General features: G+C 36.9%; 1 protein-coding gene across 3 annotated transcripts in view; it reads left to right on the top strand.

Moving 5' to 3' along the window:
* EMCN (endomucin) overlaps nucleotides 1-11,582 on the top strand; it is a 94,585-nt gene extending 83,003 nt beyond the window's left edge. For 2 of the 3 annotated variants that reach the window (XM_027598331.1, XM_027598332.1), the window contains 2 exons: nucleotides 3,625-3,698; nucleotides 11,031-11,582. In XM_027598331.1, the coding sequence (XP_027454132.1) occupies nucleotides 3,625-3,659 (35 nt within the window). In that variant the 3' untranslated portion in view covers nucleotides 3,660-3,698; nucleotides 11,031-11,582. Of the gene's footprint in view, nucleotides 1-2,518; nucleotides 2,581-3,624; nucleotides 3,699-11,030 lie in introns of those variants that run through there. The other variant, XM_027598330.1, reaches the window with a different exon arrangement.
* Nucleotides 11,583-13,741: the final 2,159 nt, after the last annotated feature.

The raw sequence follows: 13,741 nt of genomic DNA, 5'->3' as shown, positions 1-13,741 counted from the left end.
ACTGACACCTGATTTGACACTCGGAGTGGGAAATTTCCAGAGAACCTTGCTTCCTGGTTGCAAATTTAATATCTGAGTCTTCTTTAAGGCCCAGGGAAAATTCTACATAAACTGGTTTCTCCCACTCCCGTAGTCACTGGGGTAACAAGTGAAGTAGACTATGGGGGATAGTTAAGAAGACCCTTAATTCTCCAAGATTCCTTTTCATCATAAGTACATTTTCAGGTCACAGGGCTAAGGAGGAAATACCATCAGGAAAATAATAAAATCTATTCTCTGTTCTTTTTATTTCTACCAACCTCAACTTAGGAATCATACCTCTTTTAATGAGATAATCTCTCAATGGTCAACCTAGCTGATCACTATGGAAGATATTTGGTGATAGGGCAAAACTGAAATTGCTCATTCAGAGTAGTTTTCAATAGCTTAGAATTAATAATCTAAAACATAATGATCTCCAAATGTTGTTTATACTACAATTTTTACTAAAGTCTGTTTCCTGAAACTCTCATCAACAAATCTCTCTCACTTCCTTTTAAATGTATTCAAATATGCTTTTTTAAATAAAACTGTGCTACTACACTCAACAGAAGTTACATTGTTACAATTATTCTACCTAAGCATATTTTGCACAACCATGACATTTTTCCTAAAATATAACGAGAATAAAATCTGAAATGAGTAAGTTTGATATAAAAACACAGGCTTAGCTCAATTTTCCACTATCTCCTCCATAAAAATTTTTAGCAATACAGAAAAGAATTTGATAGAACAAATATCAGACTACCCATCACTCAGAATTGATGACTGTTACATTTTATGTTACTTGCTTATGGCCTAAGAAATGCAGTGTTAATGTGCCTAAGTGGTAACAAAATGAAATTTGAGATTCAGTGGCCATAAGAACTGATTGGATTGGTCAGTATTTTAATTTATAAGCTCTGGTATTGTATCTCAGAATAAATTGTGCCATTTTGGAGGTCAATAAATCATGTTTCCAAGGAAACAGAGCTCTGCAGCAATCCACCTTCAGGGGAAATGCCAGTGGATGCTAAAGTGTCTGGGTTTCCAGAAGCCTCCAAGAGCCATGGTTATTGTTCTGATCATTTTCTCCTAATAAGACAGTTCCTTACTCCAAAGTTTCCTCTGATTAGGCCATGGTATTTATCCATGCACATTCCTTGCTTTCTTCATGTATGTTCTCTCTCAAGTGGGTTCTTCTGCTGAAAATGTAACCCATAAATGTTTAAAATTTGATTATTTAAATTAGGAGTTTTCTTTAATGTAAAGGAAAAAGGTTGTTGGAGTACAATAGGAATCTGCTTTCAGAAACAAATAAGCACCAAACATGGTAGATCGAGGAGTCCTTTATGAGAACATACAAGATCCCACTCAACTTTAGTAAGAAATCTTGCTCAGTTGAACATCACCATGATTGACTGAAAAACATATATGTGACAATGTTGCATTTTAAACACGATTCCCACTTAACGCACATCTCAGAAAGTGAATATACGTTGCCTTATTTTTAATATCAAAGACTATAAGAATTATGAAGAAAAATTGCTTAAATTAATTAAATAATACATAACTTCACAGAAGAAACAAAGCATAGTATCTTTGAATTTAGTTTTAAAGCACTACTTGATTTTGAACCATTTGGAAGAAGAAAAAGCAGATCTGAATTCATTATAATATTCCTCTGCTTAGAAAACTGGTAAGTTTGTATTACCTAAGATGAAGTTCAAACACTTTAGCATGTCTACAAAGGCCTTTTCCCTTGTTCAGTCTGTGAACCACTTACTAACTCATATTCTCCAGACAACATTCATCTCTGACCCCTGTCTTCCTTGCTGAACTCAAGCTCTTTTGAAGGAGGAGATGGTGCCTTTGTCCCTTTTGTCTCTTCTTCCCCTCCACCACTTCACCATTATGGTAATTATACATTATTAGTATATTATTAGTATGCCAATACTAATTAGTATGTTATGGTAATTATTAAGTGTAAAGTCACTTTTTTGCTTATTTATTTTCACAAATAACAAAAGAAATGTGCAGTGTGAAGATGAACAAAAAGATCAAAAGATTTAGAAAGTTATACACAGATCAGCCTCTGTCTTCTCAGCCCTTCAATGTTTGGCCATTCCCTACATTTCCACCAAAGCTTCCCTGACTGTCTTCGGTGTACATGGTCTTTCCCTTTTCTGAACTTATTTTTTCATTTGGCAAATCAACATGTATCCCTGTCCTGTAATATCTCTTCATAGCTTGTACTGCCATTTTAATATTAGACCACACTATGCATAATAAAGAATAGGGAAAACTAGAGAATAAAAAAGAATTAAAAATTACTCATGAAATCCAACACAATGCGATCATTATTGGCATTGGTGTATTTCTTTCCAGTTGTTTTTTTCTAGGTATGAGTTTCATTTGCTTTTAATATAGGCGTCATTATTATAACTTATTGGATTCATATTGTGATTGAATCTTTCTCATATTTTCTATTCCCAATTAGACAGCACTTGGAAGGAGATACTAAGAATCGGAATGATTTTCGTATGATTTGCTTTAGAGGACTCCGACAAACAGTAGGGGTTCAATAAGTGTCTATTTTTTTTCACTTCTCATTCCTATACTTCATAGCCGTGGATTCCAGGAAGTGCTGTGCTTTCTGCAAAATAATGATAGTGAGCAAAAAGTTGTTCTGGAAGGCGGCTGGGAGGACTGTCACTCTGTCCCTGGCATCTCTCAGAGCACAGTGCTAAGGGGTTCTTTAGGGCGTCCCAGATTTGTTCTCCTCATTGGTCTCTGGCACTATTTATTATCACCCATGATAGTCCTGGTGACAGGTGACATCAACAGAGTTCCCAGAAACAGGTTTCTAAATCACAGATAAAAGCTGGAGCAAAACAGTGACATTTATTCTCAAAGCCAGAAACTTTGCCCCATACTGCTTTAGGATAATATGACTGATGTTGATATTTGAATCTACCTGAAAGACACAGGTAGTGTGAAATGTGTTGATCATGGATTCAGGGGCTTATAAAAACACTTGGGATCTTCAGCTTCCCATCAGCCTAGGGCAATATTTGTATTGGCTGATGGAATAACATGTTATTTTGAGTAATATCCCTTGTGCTGCTCTGTATATCACCAAAATGTTCATGTTGGCCTCTAAATTCACTTTCACAAAGCGCTCACTCAATTATTTAAACAGAGGAACTTAGAATGGCTTCCTGATAAAATGGCAGTTTAAACATACAGTTTTGCTTAGGTTCTGGGAAAAAGCAAAAATCTATACCTCATTCCCTAGGGTGCCTCTCTTGTTAACACACACACACACACATACACACACACACACACACACACACACACACACCCCACTCTCAGGGAGTTAGTTAGCATTGCTCCTTTAGGGTGAAAACAGATGATGGTGGAAAAAAGCTCATAAATCTTGCTGAACAATTTCCAAGCAATACCAAGAGACAAGTTGTGGCTCTAATGACATTCTTGCAGGGAAATTGGACTTCCCTGGAAAAATAAAAAACAAGCCAAGAAACTTTATTTTCATCCTTATTTACTCTCTGAGCTTATAGATCAAAACGTATCTTCTGTTTGTAGGTGAGCACTCTGCACAAGGAAAATCTAAGAACTGACAGCTTGATGAATCCTCCCCACACCTGGGCAATAAATATGTAAGTTTTTTTTTTTTAATTTCATTCACTGAGATGCTCATTAGTATCTGCTTTGTTAGAGTGCTGCAGCTTAGATTATTTCAACAGACTTTTATAAGCTGAAAAGTTTGTCAGGGAAGCCATCATTGTCTATTTGTCTAAAAACAAACTCTAAGAAGACTTGCCAGAGAAATGCGTATGTTGGGGGCTGTAGAAGATTCTTCCAGTTGCCTTGCCCACCTCAGAAATGACACAGTTTACTCTGCCTATTGGTAACGTTTTCATATAAATGCAGTTTGCCTTTACCTCGGTCAGTATATACACACTAACCGTGGTGGCTAGACAGGGTTCTATTGCTAACGGAGGACCCAGAATGACAATGCTTGCAAATTTTCAGTTCACTGCAGGAAAAAGATATGATACAGCAGCTGCACTGAAGTAAGGATGTGCATCACAGCCAAAGGCTGGTTCAGGGCAAGGGGTTCTGAGAAGGCGGGTAGCAGGGCCATCTGTCCTCCCTCTGTAAAGACTATACCAGGATATACTTTCTCTGTGGATGCAGGAACCGTGGAGTGTACACACAGCACCTCAAACAAGGTGATCCAAAAAGGTAGTCTCAGCTAGGGTTTCTTATACCCAGCGGGTCACAGGGCCATAATGTTGCTGTATAACTAGCTGAGGGACAGAGGCGGCCAGTGTCTCTATGAGAACAGATGCAAATGAACAATCTCATTACAGCAATTATGAATCAATAAATAATTGAAATCTCCCAAAACTATCGTTACGAGCAACACTGTTATTCTGCATGTCCTCTGCTTTGACCAGGAGTCAGTGCAATGCAGATATATTTTTTTTTTACTTCAGTAAAACAGCTCAAGCCAGGATCTTGCGTTGTGGAATTAACCCTCTCGGTTTAGCATGGGATTGTCTTTTGCTTTCCTAGAATTGGGTAAGGAGGTCTTCTTCTGATTTTAATGTAGTTTTCTCAAGAAGCATTGATTAAGTGCCCTCACAATTAGTGTTTGATGCTTTTTAGAACCTGCAGAAGAACTTACCCTTTGGCAACTAAGAGTAAAAAAAAAAAAAAAGCAAAAAACCAAATCAATATGTATGTGCCCAGAATTGACCTGACCACACTGGTAGGCACTCTGGGTAGTATCCAGAGGGAGGAACATTATTGTTTTGTCCACTCCCTATGCCTACTACCCAACCACTAATACAGTGTTGTTACAGATGCGTAGAGAGTGCTTGTTGAGTAAATGATGCCCGCCATGCTTCTCTGGCCAGTAGCAGGAGACGGAGATGGAGATGGAGCAGTGGCATCCAGACGTGAGCACCAGGATCACAACCCTAGCCCTTTCTAGCCATCAGGGGTGGATTAGAATGAGAGGAATCTGAGAGTCTGCCTATCCTTTTGCTATGGACACTTTTAGATGCAAAGTTTGAGAAGTTGAGAAATTTAACAAGTTTGTTGAGACAGGTGGTCCAAACCTACCTAGGACATGGAAAGCTTTCTTGCATACCCGCTATAGTTTCTCGGCAACCTTGTGGCTAGTCAAAAGATGCTTTCTAAATTATCAAAATGCTTAACTCTTAGTGACTAATCATCCAGTTTGGAGGAAGACAAAGTCTTCTTTTCAGTCAGAAAGAAAAAATATACAGAGATCATTACTGTCCAGTTCCCATTCCTTTCCATTTTTTGTACTTTAAAAAATATGCCTAGCCTTTAATTTCATGTCTTTTAATTTGCACAAATAAGTAGTTTTTGTTGCTCTTCTGTGTAATTTTGGAATTACGTAACAATGTACTTTTTTCAGTATATTTCCCTTGGCAATCATTATACTTTGAAAGTAGTAAGCAATGAGTAGACTTTCTAGGTTATTAATGAGAAATCAGATATCAACTCAGAGATTCAGAATAAATAGGAATATAGTCATCAGAACTAGAAGATTTGGGAAGAGAAGTTGAGAAGTCTGGAGCTGTATGCAACAGCGAACACTAATATGGAAAGTTCACAGTGTTAAAAATTTTCATCTCAAAATCCAATTCCAGAATAGTTTAATGCTTGGTGCTTCATATATTGATCCTCTATTTTGTGCAGAGCATTATATTTAATGTGATTTGGTAGGGCAGACAAGACTTCCAAAATACTTATAATCTATGATCCTTGCCCTCTGCAAAGCTTTGCCTAGTGGAAACATGAAATCACATATAAGAAATAAGATAATAATTAGAGAAAAAATTAAAAGTTATGTAAACATGATTGGTACTGATGCATCAATTCAAACAGATTCTAAAATCTCTGAGACTTTTATACCAACAAGAGGAAGATTGATAAGGGTTTCAAAAAATATTATCCTTTCACTGCAGATGCATTGCTCCATTTAAGGATCATAATTTTTAAGAATAAGAAAAGGATTATTTTAGCTTAAACTTTCCCTGTATAATTCACCTTGGTCCCAACTATTAGCTGGTATCACCTTCAAAATAGCTATTAATGCGAAAATAATTCATGTTAAGTTTTGAAGGCCACCAGAATCAAAGATTAGAAATATATTAGTGATATGCATTTCTATATATATTTGTGCTCATTTATCATGTAAATGTGCTGTTATTTTCTTCTGAGATTAATTCTCTTATGACAAGGGGTGGTAAGGATAACATAGCTAAAGGAATTGATTTGCTGTCACAAAGACAGACTTTCTATGCTAAAGTGTGGAGCAGGCAAAGTACATTTTTTTTATTGATGCCAATAAATGAACAAATTGGTCCATAATGAGTGTGGAGGTGGGGACATTAGCTAATAATGTCTATATGGGGAAAGATGCATAAAGAACTAAGTACAAAAAAAAAGAAAGAGTAAAAGAAAAATATGTATGTTTTATTAAGTAACTGATTAAAAATTTTTTTAAATGTAAACAATGTAAGGAAATTCAGTGGAAAAGATAGGAATTCTATTATGTCATGACTTAAAATGTCCAAATATAAAAAAATTATCATAAAGAAAATTATGAAACAAAAAACAAATTGAGAAAATGTTTGGCATAAATATGAGACCACTTCACTAATATCTTAAATATATCAAAGACATTTATACATATTAGGAAGCAGAAAAATGAACAAAGGCCAGAAACAGGCAATTCATAGAGGAGGAAATAGAAATGGTAATATAAAATTACAGAAGAGTTACTATAATAACAAAAAAATGTGAATTAAGACCAAAAAAATTATCAACCTTCAATTTACTTAAACATTTTTTTCCTAATTTTTAAGTCATACTGGTGAAGCAAATAATATCCTATGCTGCATTTTAAAGTATAAATTAGATTAATCTTTCTGAAGAACAGTTTGGTAGTATTTTCACCAAAGGACTTAAAATATTCACATTTGTCACCTAGTAACTTCACTTTTAGGAAACTTTCATAAGGACATTATTTGAAGTGTGATTAAAGGTTAATATACAAAGAATACTAGCTAACATTTAGAAACAATTTACATGTCTAATGGTATGGAAATTTCAAGTAAATTATGCTTCATCCTATCACTGACATTATATAACTTAGCAAAAGTAATTCTCAAGACAATTTTTAATTACATGCAAACACATCCAAGGTATATGTTAAATGGGGGAGGGGACAATTTTAAAACTGAACAGAAAGCATTTGATTGTTCCACAACCCATTCTGTGCTATAGGAAAGGAGAGAGCTACTGTAACCTGCTTGCTCCCTCACCACCAGGCTCTCTCTCCATTCTGTTCCAAGCCTCCTGACAGTTGAAGAAGCAAAGGGAGGGGGTGCTTGGGTGGCTCAGTCAGTTAAGCATCTGCCTTTGGCTCAGGTCATGATCCCAGGGTCCTGGGCTCGAGTCCCGCATCGCATCGGGCTCCCTGCTCTGCAGGGAGCCTGCTGCTACCTCTTTTGCTTCATCCTGCTTGTGCTTTCTCTCTCTCTCTCTCTCTCTCTCCCTTTCTCTCTCTCTCTCTGAAATAATTAAATAAAAGCTTAAAAAAAAAAAAGCAAAGGGAGTTTCAGATCAAGAACCAACAGTCTGAACAGACCAGTGGCTTATATGAAAATCTCATGCCACAGACCCTCAGAAGTATGGAATGTTACCCATTTTCAGTTTTCTCCCAGATACAATTTGCTCAACTTCTGTCATTTCTCAATGGTACCATGATAAAAGCATTTTTGTGAACTTCCAGAAGAGTTTAACATGTTTTTCAATTATTTTTCTTACATTTTAAGACAAAATAGCAGGGGCTAAAAAAAGAAAACATCATGGAAGAGATCTATTTTCTCATCCTAGTTATGGCCCTAAACTAAATTCTTAATAATGCTTTGCACTGGGCTCCACATCTGTAAAACTTACGACAGAAAGATCTTTTCTTTCAAGACCATTTTGCTTCTTTGCTTATAAAGTGTTGTCAGTGTTAAAGAATCTATTATGATACTTTATTACAAAAATGATCATTTATTCTTTATAAACATCATAAATTTATAAAATTTTAGGGTTGTGAGACATTCGGTAACCATAAAGTCATGCATTGTCATTATTGAAGACAACACACTAAATTTAGAGAGATTATAACATTGGAAGGGAAGCAAATACTGATATTGGTACATTCAAATTGAAACTTCCAACTAATGAAAAAAGTCATTAAAGAAGCAAATTCCATCTCTTGATAAAAGATGATCAACGTGGAGTATACTCTGATGAAAACGTTCCCATATCACTTGCTGATCCTTGAAAAAAATAATCAATATAGTATTAATATAGTATTAATCATGAGCATTAGCCTACTCACCTAAATCCAGGTGTTTACCTAGATGGTGCTACAAACTCTTGACTTCACCTGGGAACTCACCTACAAAAGAGTCTGGGTCAGTTGAACAAAAAGTGACAGAGGTCCTGCTCTTTGCCAAGTATGAGACCAGGTATAAAAAGGGACATGACATGTTGCTGTCCTCAAAGGGCTTATAGAAGTGAAGAGAAATACACATAAGGAAGATAATTTTACTTTAATATGGTAAATAATAAGATAGTGGTATGTAAAGTTAGACATGGTACCTTGAATTTAATGGCTAATTGCTTAGAAAAGATGGCATTTGAGCTGAGACTTATAGGATAAGAAACTGCATGTATATGAAAGAAATCAGAAACAACTGGTTGGCCTAGGGCTGTGCTATGCACATCTGCTGCTAGGTCAGTGAACTGTTAATACTGTTCTACGGTGAGATTAGGTATAGAAACTGAATATAAGCCTTTAAAAATCATAGCAATCTGATATTGTTGCAACATTCTATTCACGTTATTGTATTTTTTTAAATATCATTTTGCAGCTGATGAGAAATTTAAAAAAATCTAGTCCTCACCATTCATAGTTTGAGATGCACTGGCCTAGACGATATAGTTCAATGTCAGAAAGGCTAGAAAATGGGACTGAAGCAGTAGAGGGCACAAGATCATGGGAGGTCTTGTTTTCCACGGTAAATCATCAAGGACTGCAGAAAACGAGAATAAAATACTTTTTCTAAGTAGAATAAAATGAGATTCTGTCCTCCTTCATTAATGTCATGCAGACATTTACTCATTTTGGGAGACACCCGGTCCTGCAACCTTGGATGTAAAATATCCAGGAAATCAGTTCCAAATTTGAGAGAGGGTCTGTTCTGCATGATCATTGTGCTCCCTCTAGAGCTACGCCATGCCCTAGCATAAACCGGACCATCTGTCAGTTGCAGATACTCTGGGAGGACATCAGAAATACTCTGTTCTATGATCCTTTCCATAGACTAAACTTGACATGGATCCTGTGGCCACTCCCTGCTCTCCAGACCACTCCCCACCATGGCAGCCAGGGTCCGGCTTTCCCCCTCGTGAAGCAGAAGTATGACTAACCATCCTTACCAAAGTTCCCGCCTCCACCAACCATTCCATAAAAGAGCAGGGTGCAGGTCTCCACCCCTGGTACCAGAGCCCACCCCACCCAGATTCTTGGGAACCGCCAGTCCTGCCATCAACAGCAGGACAACATCTAACCCTGTCAGGTCAGGCCACTTCCCCTTTTCCACTTAGGCACAGAAGCCTCCATCTCCTGCTTCTTGTGGGGCCAACAGAGAAAGTTGTTTCTGCACTGCAAAGAAGAAAACCCCAAAGTCATAAAACAAAGCCCTGGCTCTCCTTCTCTCCTTCTTGTGAAGGAGAAGTAGAGAGTTGTCTGTTCGTACTTCCCCCTGATAAGCACACAGCAACAAAGCATAAAAGTTGCCAATAAATGTCTTCATTATTCACATTATCACCCCAATCAACAGACCTTGAACTGTGTCCCATTAATGATAGGGTAGAGTTAAGGACTTTAATCAGAAGAGGAATATGATAAGATTTGTGCTGAAAACACATCACTGAGTGTTTAATAAAGATTAATTCAAGAAGAGTAAGAACGGAGAAGTTAAAAAAAAATTGTTGCGATATTCCCTAAGCAAAGCACAAGTGCTTCACCACTTCTACAGGTACAGTGGGGGTGGAGATGAAGAGGCAGAATGGAAGAGAGAAATGTCTGGAAGGTAAACTTCTCCAGAGGTCACGACTGATTGAATGTGGGCATTGGGGAATGAGGAAGATTAGGAGTATAGCTATGTCCACATTTCCAGCATGAGCGCCTGGGTGGACCATGGAGGTTACAGCAACGATTAGAATTGTGCGATGAGAAGGAACAGGTTTGGCAGGCAGTACCCATGTTCCAAGACCCCCAGTGGATGCCTGAAACCATGGATAGTACTAAACCCTGTACATACTATGATTTTTCCAGTACATACATACCTATGATAAGGTTTAATTTACAAATAAGGCACAGTAAGAGATTAACAACAATAACTAATACCAAAATAGAACAGTTATAAAAATAAACTATAATAAAAGTTACGTGAATGCGGTTTTTCTCCCTCTCCAAATATGTTATTGTACTGTAGTCACCTTTCTTATGATGATGTGAGGTGATAAAATGCCTGCTTGATGAGATGAAGGTGACTGAGGTAGGTGTCGTGACATAGCCTTGGACTACTACTGACCTTCTGATCAATAGGTCAGAATGAGGATCATCTGCTTCCGGTCCAAGGTTGACTGCAAGTAGCTGAAATCAGGAGAAACAAAACCACGGATGGGGGTGGGGTGGGGCCGCTGTAGTGTGTTTTCCTTTCGGACGTGTTGAGTTTGAAGTGCTTGTGAAATGGCCAAGTGATTCTACTGGGTGGAAAAAATCAGCAGGTTACTAACATTTCTGAACAAAAATGGCCCCTCCAGCATCTCTACTTCTTCACTTTCTTAGAATCTGAACTTTTTTTCCCCCCCCACAGGCTTAATCTTCAGCTTCTATGCTCCAGGGATAGGAAGGGAGATCCGATTTGTGGACTCAGTCCCGACTCCCAGTCCTGCTCTCCAGTCTGTGCCAGTCGCCTGTCCCAATAAAGTGATGTTCAGATGACATGCAATAATTCCACAGAATCCAAAAGAAGCCTGGGCCTCTCCTATCATTTGGGACGTGAAAAAGCACATTACTACATTTTTTAAGAACATCCTTAGGAGATCGAGTTTTAGGAAGGACATTTGTGAGCAGTTAACCTGACAGCCCAGGCAGGTGGGTTCATGACGACATGATGTTCCTTTGAGTTTAAAGTTTCCAGAGCCAACAGTTCCTGTCCATGGAGACTTTCCTATTTTCTTGGTATTCTTATATGACCTGATGTTTGTATTTATTGTTTTGTACTATGTTAATGCAGGGACAATTTGCAAGTGTATTATTAAATATTAGGTGAATTAGAAATCATGCCATGCCTCTTTGTACATAAAGATATTTTATTCATATTTTCATGTGTTACTTTTAATAAATAATTACTATATCCCACTCACTAAAAATATCATAATGTGACTGTGAAAATGGCAATGGTATTGTCTTCCCATAATTATGAATATTTGGGGGCTGATTATCTGAATATGAGAGCTCACTAATGAAAGGCATCTGTAATAAGTGAGAAAGGAACAAAGGATTCACAAATCAGACTCCATGAAAGGGAAGTCAGTTTACCATTTCTCTGGTCTTTCTATTTGTAATTCACACTATGTGACAAGGATGTAAGGGCATTTATGACACTCTCTACTGCATTCATTAAGATGATAACAGGATTGAGATTTTTCATAATCCATTTGGTTGACAGCGTCTGTGCATTTTTTTAGAAATGCAATGATTTGTTCTAGCAATCATCATCAAATCTCCAGTTTGTAGAAACCAACACTTCATAAATACATAATTATGATATTACTTCTCAGTGTATCACTTTCCTAAAAATGCCGTACGATTATAGCTGCCACTCCATCAGGAGCAAATTCTTCTGTTGAAAGCTGACTGATCAACTTTGACCACTTCTTGGACACAATGGATCAAAATGTCATGTTGGTTAAAGTTCTATGGAAGGCCTTGGAACTAAAGCCTCAGTGGCAGACAGCTCTTTAACTTCATGATTACCTATATTGCTTAAACTGCTTTCAATGCTGAATTATCTTAGTGATGTGAGTGGAGTGTAGTGAAGACAGAATGGCATATTTAAAACTGCTTTTTAAAATGTCTTTTTTTGCAGTGTATTTCAAAACTTCCAGCTTTAAGAATTATATAAATAATCATCTTGGTTTTAGCTTCCTGATATCTGGACTATTTCTAATCAAGGACACCCAAGCAAGCATATCTATATTACTGAATGGTGTCTCTGTGTTTTTTTGAGAAAAGAGATGGGGGATATGGGGACAGAAAAAAAGCAAGCAAGAAGGCAGAGAAAAAAGCAAGGATATCCAATACATACACTTCCCTTGAAAGATGCTTTGCCTATGATCAACTCCGACCTACAAGTCTTTAAATGGGAATAGCAAAGGCTGGAGGAGGCCAACCATGGAGCATTTGTCTCCAGAAGGAAAATATTCCAATACCCCTAGAATGCTGTACTGAGCTCCTCAACAGAAGCCTTGTTACACAGAATGTATTGCAAAGAAACAAACTTTTCTGCAGTTCAAATTACTACAAGTGATATGTTATTCTGGCTTGTAGAAAAAACATTTACATGACTTTTCATAAGTATTATTCGAGGAGAGTTTAAAAGGATCAGAAGAGGGAAAGCTCTTTAATGGTCATAAAAGAATGAAATTCGTTCTAGTTCAAGAATTTTCCATAAAGAATATGCTTTATACTAACAAATATCGCATTAAATCTTTAAAACAGTCAAAGTGAAAAGAGGATTGAAGACTTGGCGGAGATATTAGTGGCGTTTTGTAGCACCAATCTCTTTCGTAGATAATGTCTACATTTTTATAAATCAGCTTAAAACTTCTGTTGAAGTAGGGTATTTTGTTTTCAATCCAAAATTATCATTAATCAGATTTTTCTTAATTATCTGATTTAGGTGATGTATTTTTATGCCTGACTTATTCTAATATCTTTATTCTGATATTCAGTTCAAATGTCACTGTAGCAATAGAAAGGCTGTATTTAGACCAAAGCTAAACCTTTTTATGTATTTATTCTGCATGGCAATATGAATATAATTTAAGTCTATCAATAGTCAAAACATAAACAAGAGCTAATTAACTGGCACTGTTGTCTTCTGAGAATAAGCAGATGTTGTTGGCCGACACAGTGGCTGTGATCAGCCAGCAGAGAAAGACTTCTAAATTCCCCTTGCTGAGCTGAAATATTCCATTACACATCTGACAAATCTGTGTCTTATTTCTTGTCTACCTGCCATCATGAGGATCAACTTAGGACATGGACGAACCTTCAACGATGAACGTGCTAGCTTTCCCTGATTTTTCTCTGTTGAGCCTTACTCGTGATTATTCAAGATTTTGTGGGGTTCTAAAAAGAAAACTGGATATGTCCTTTAAAAGTTATGTTTTGGATGACACTAGTCTCAAAACTATGAAACTGTTAATTATTACCTATATTCAAGTTATCCATCATTGTGGTTAATTAAATAATAGTTATCCTGAGCTAAAAATTTATGATGGATTATCCACAGATCTT

This window comes from Zalophus californianus, chromosome 2 (genome assembly GCF_009762305.2).
Source record: "Zalophus californianus isolate mZalCal1 chromosome 2, mZalCal1.pri.v2, whole genome shotgun sequence".
NCBI lineage: Eukaryota > Metazoa > Chordata > Mammalia > Carnivora > Otariidae > Zalophus > Zalophus californianus.
This window is presented reverse-complemented; position numbering and strand designations above follow the sequence as displayed.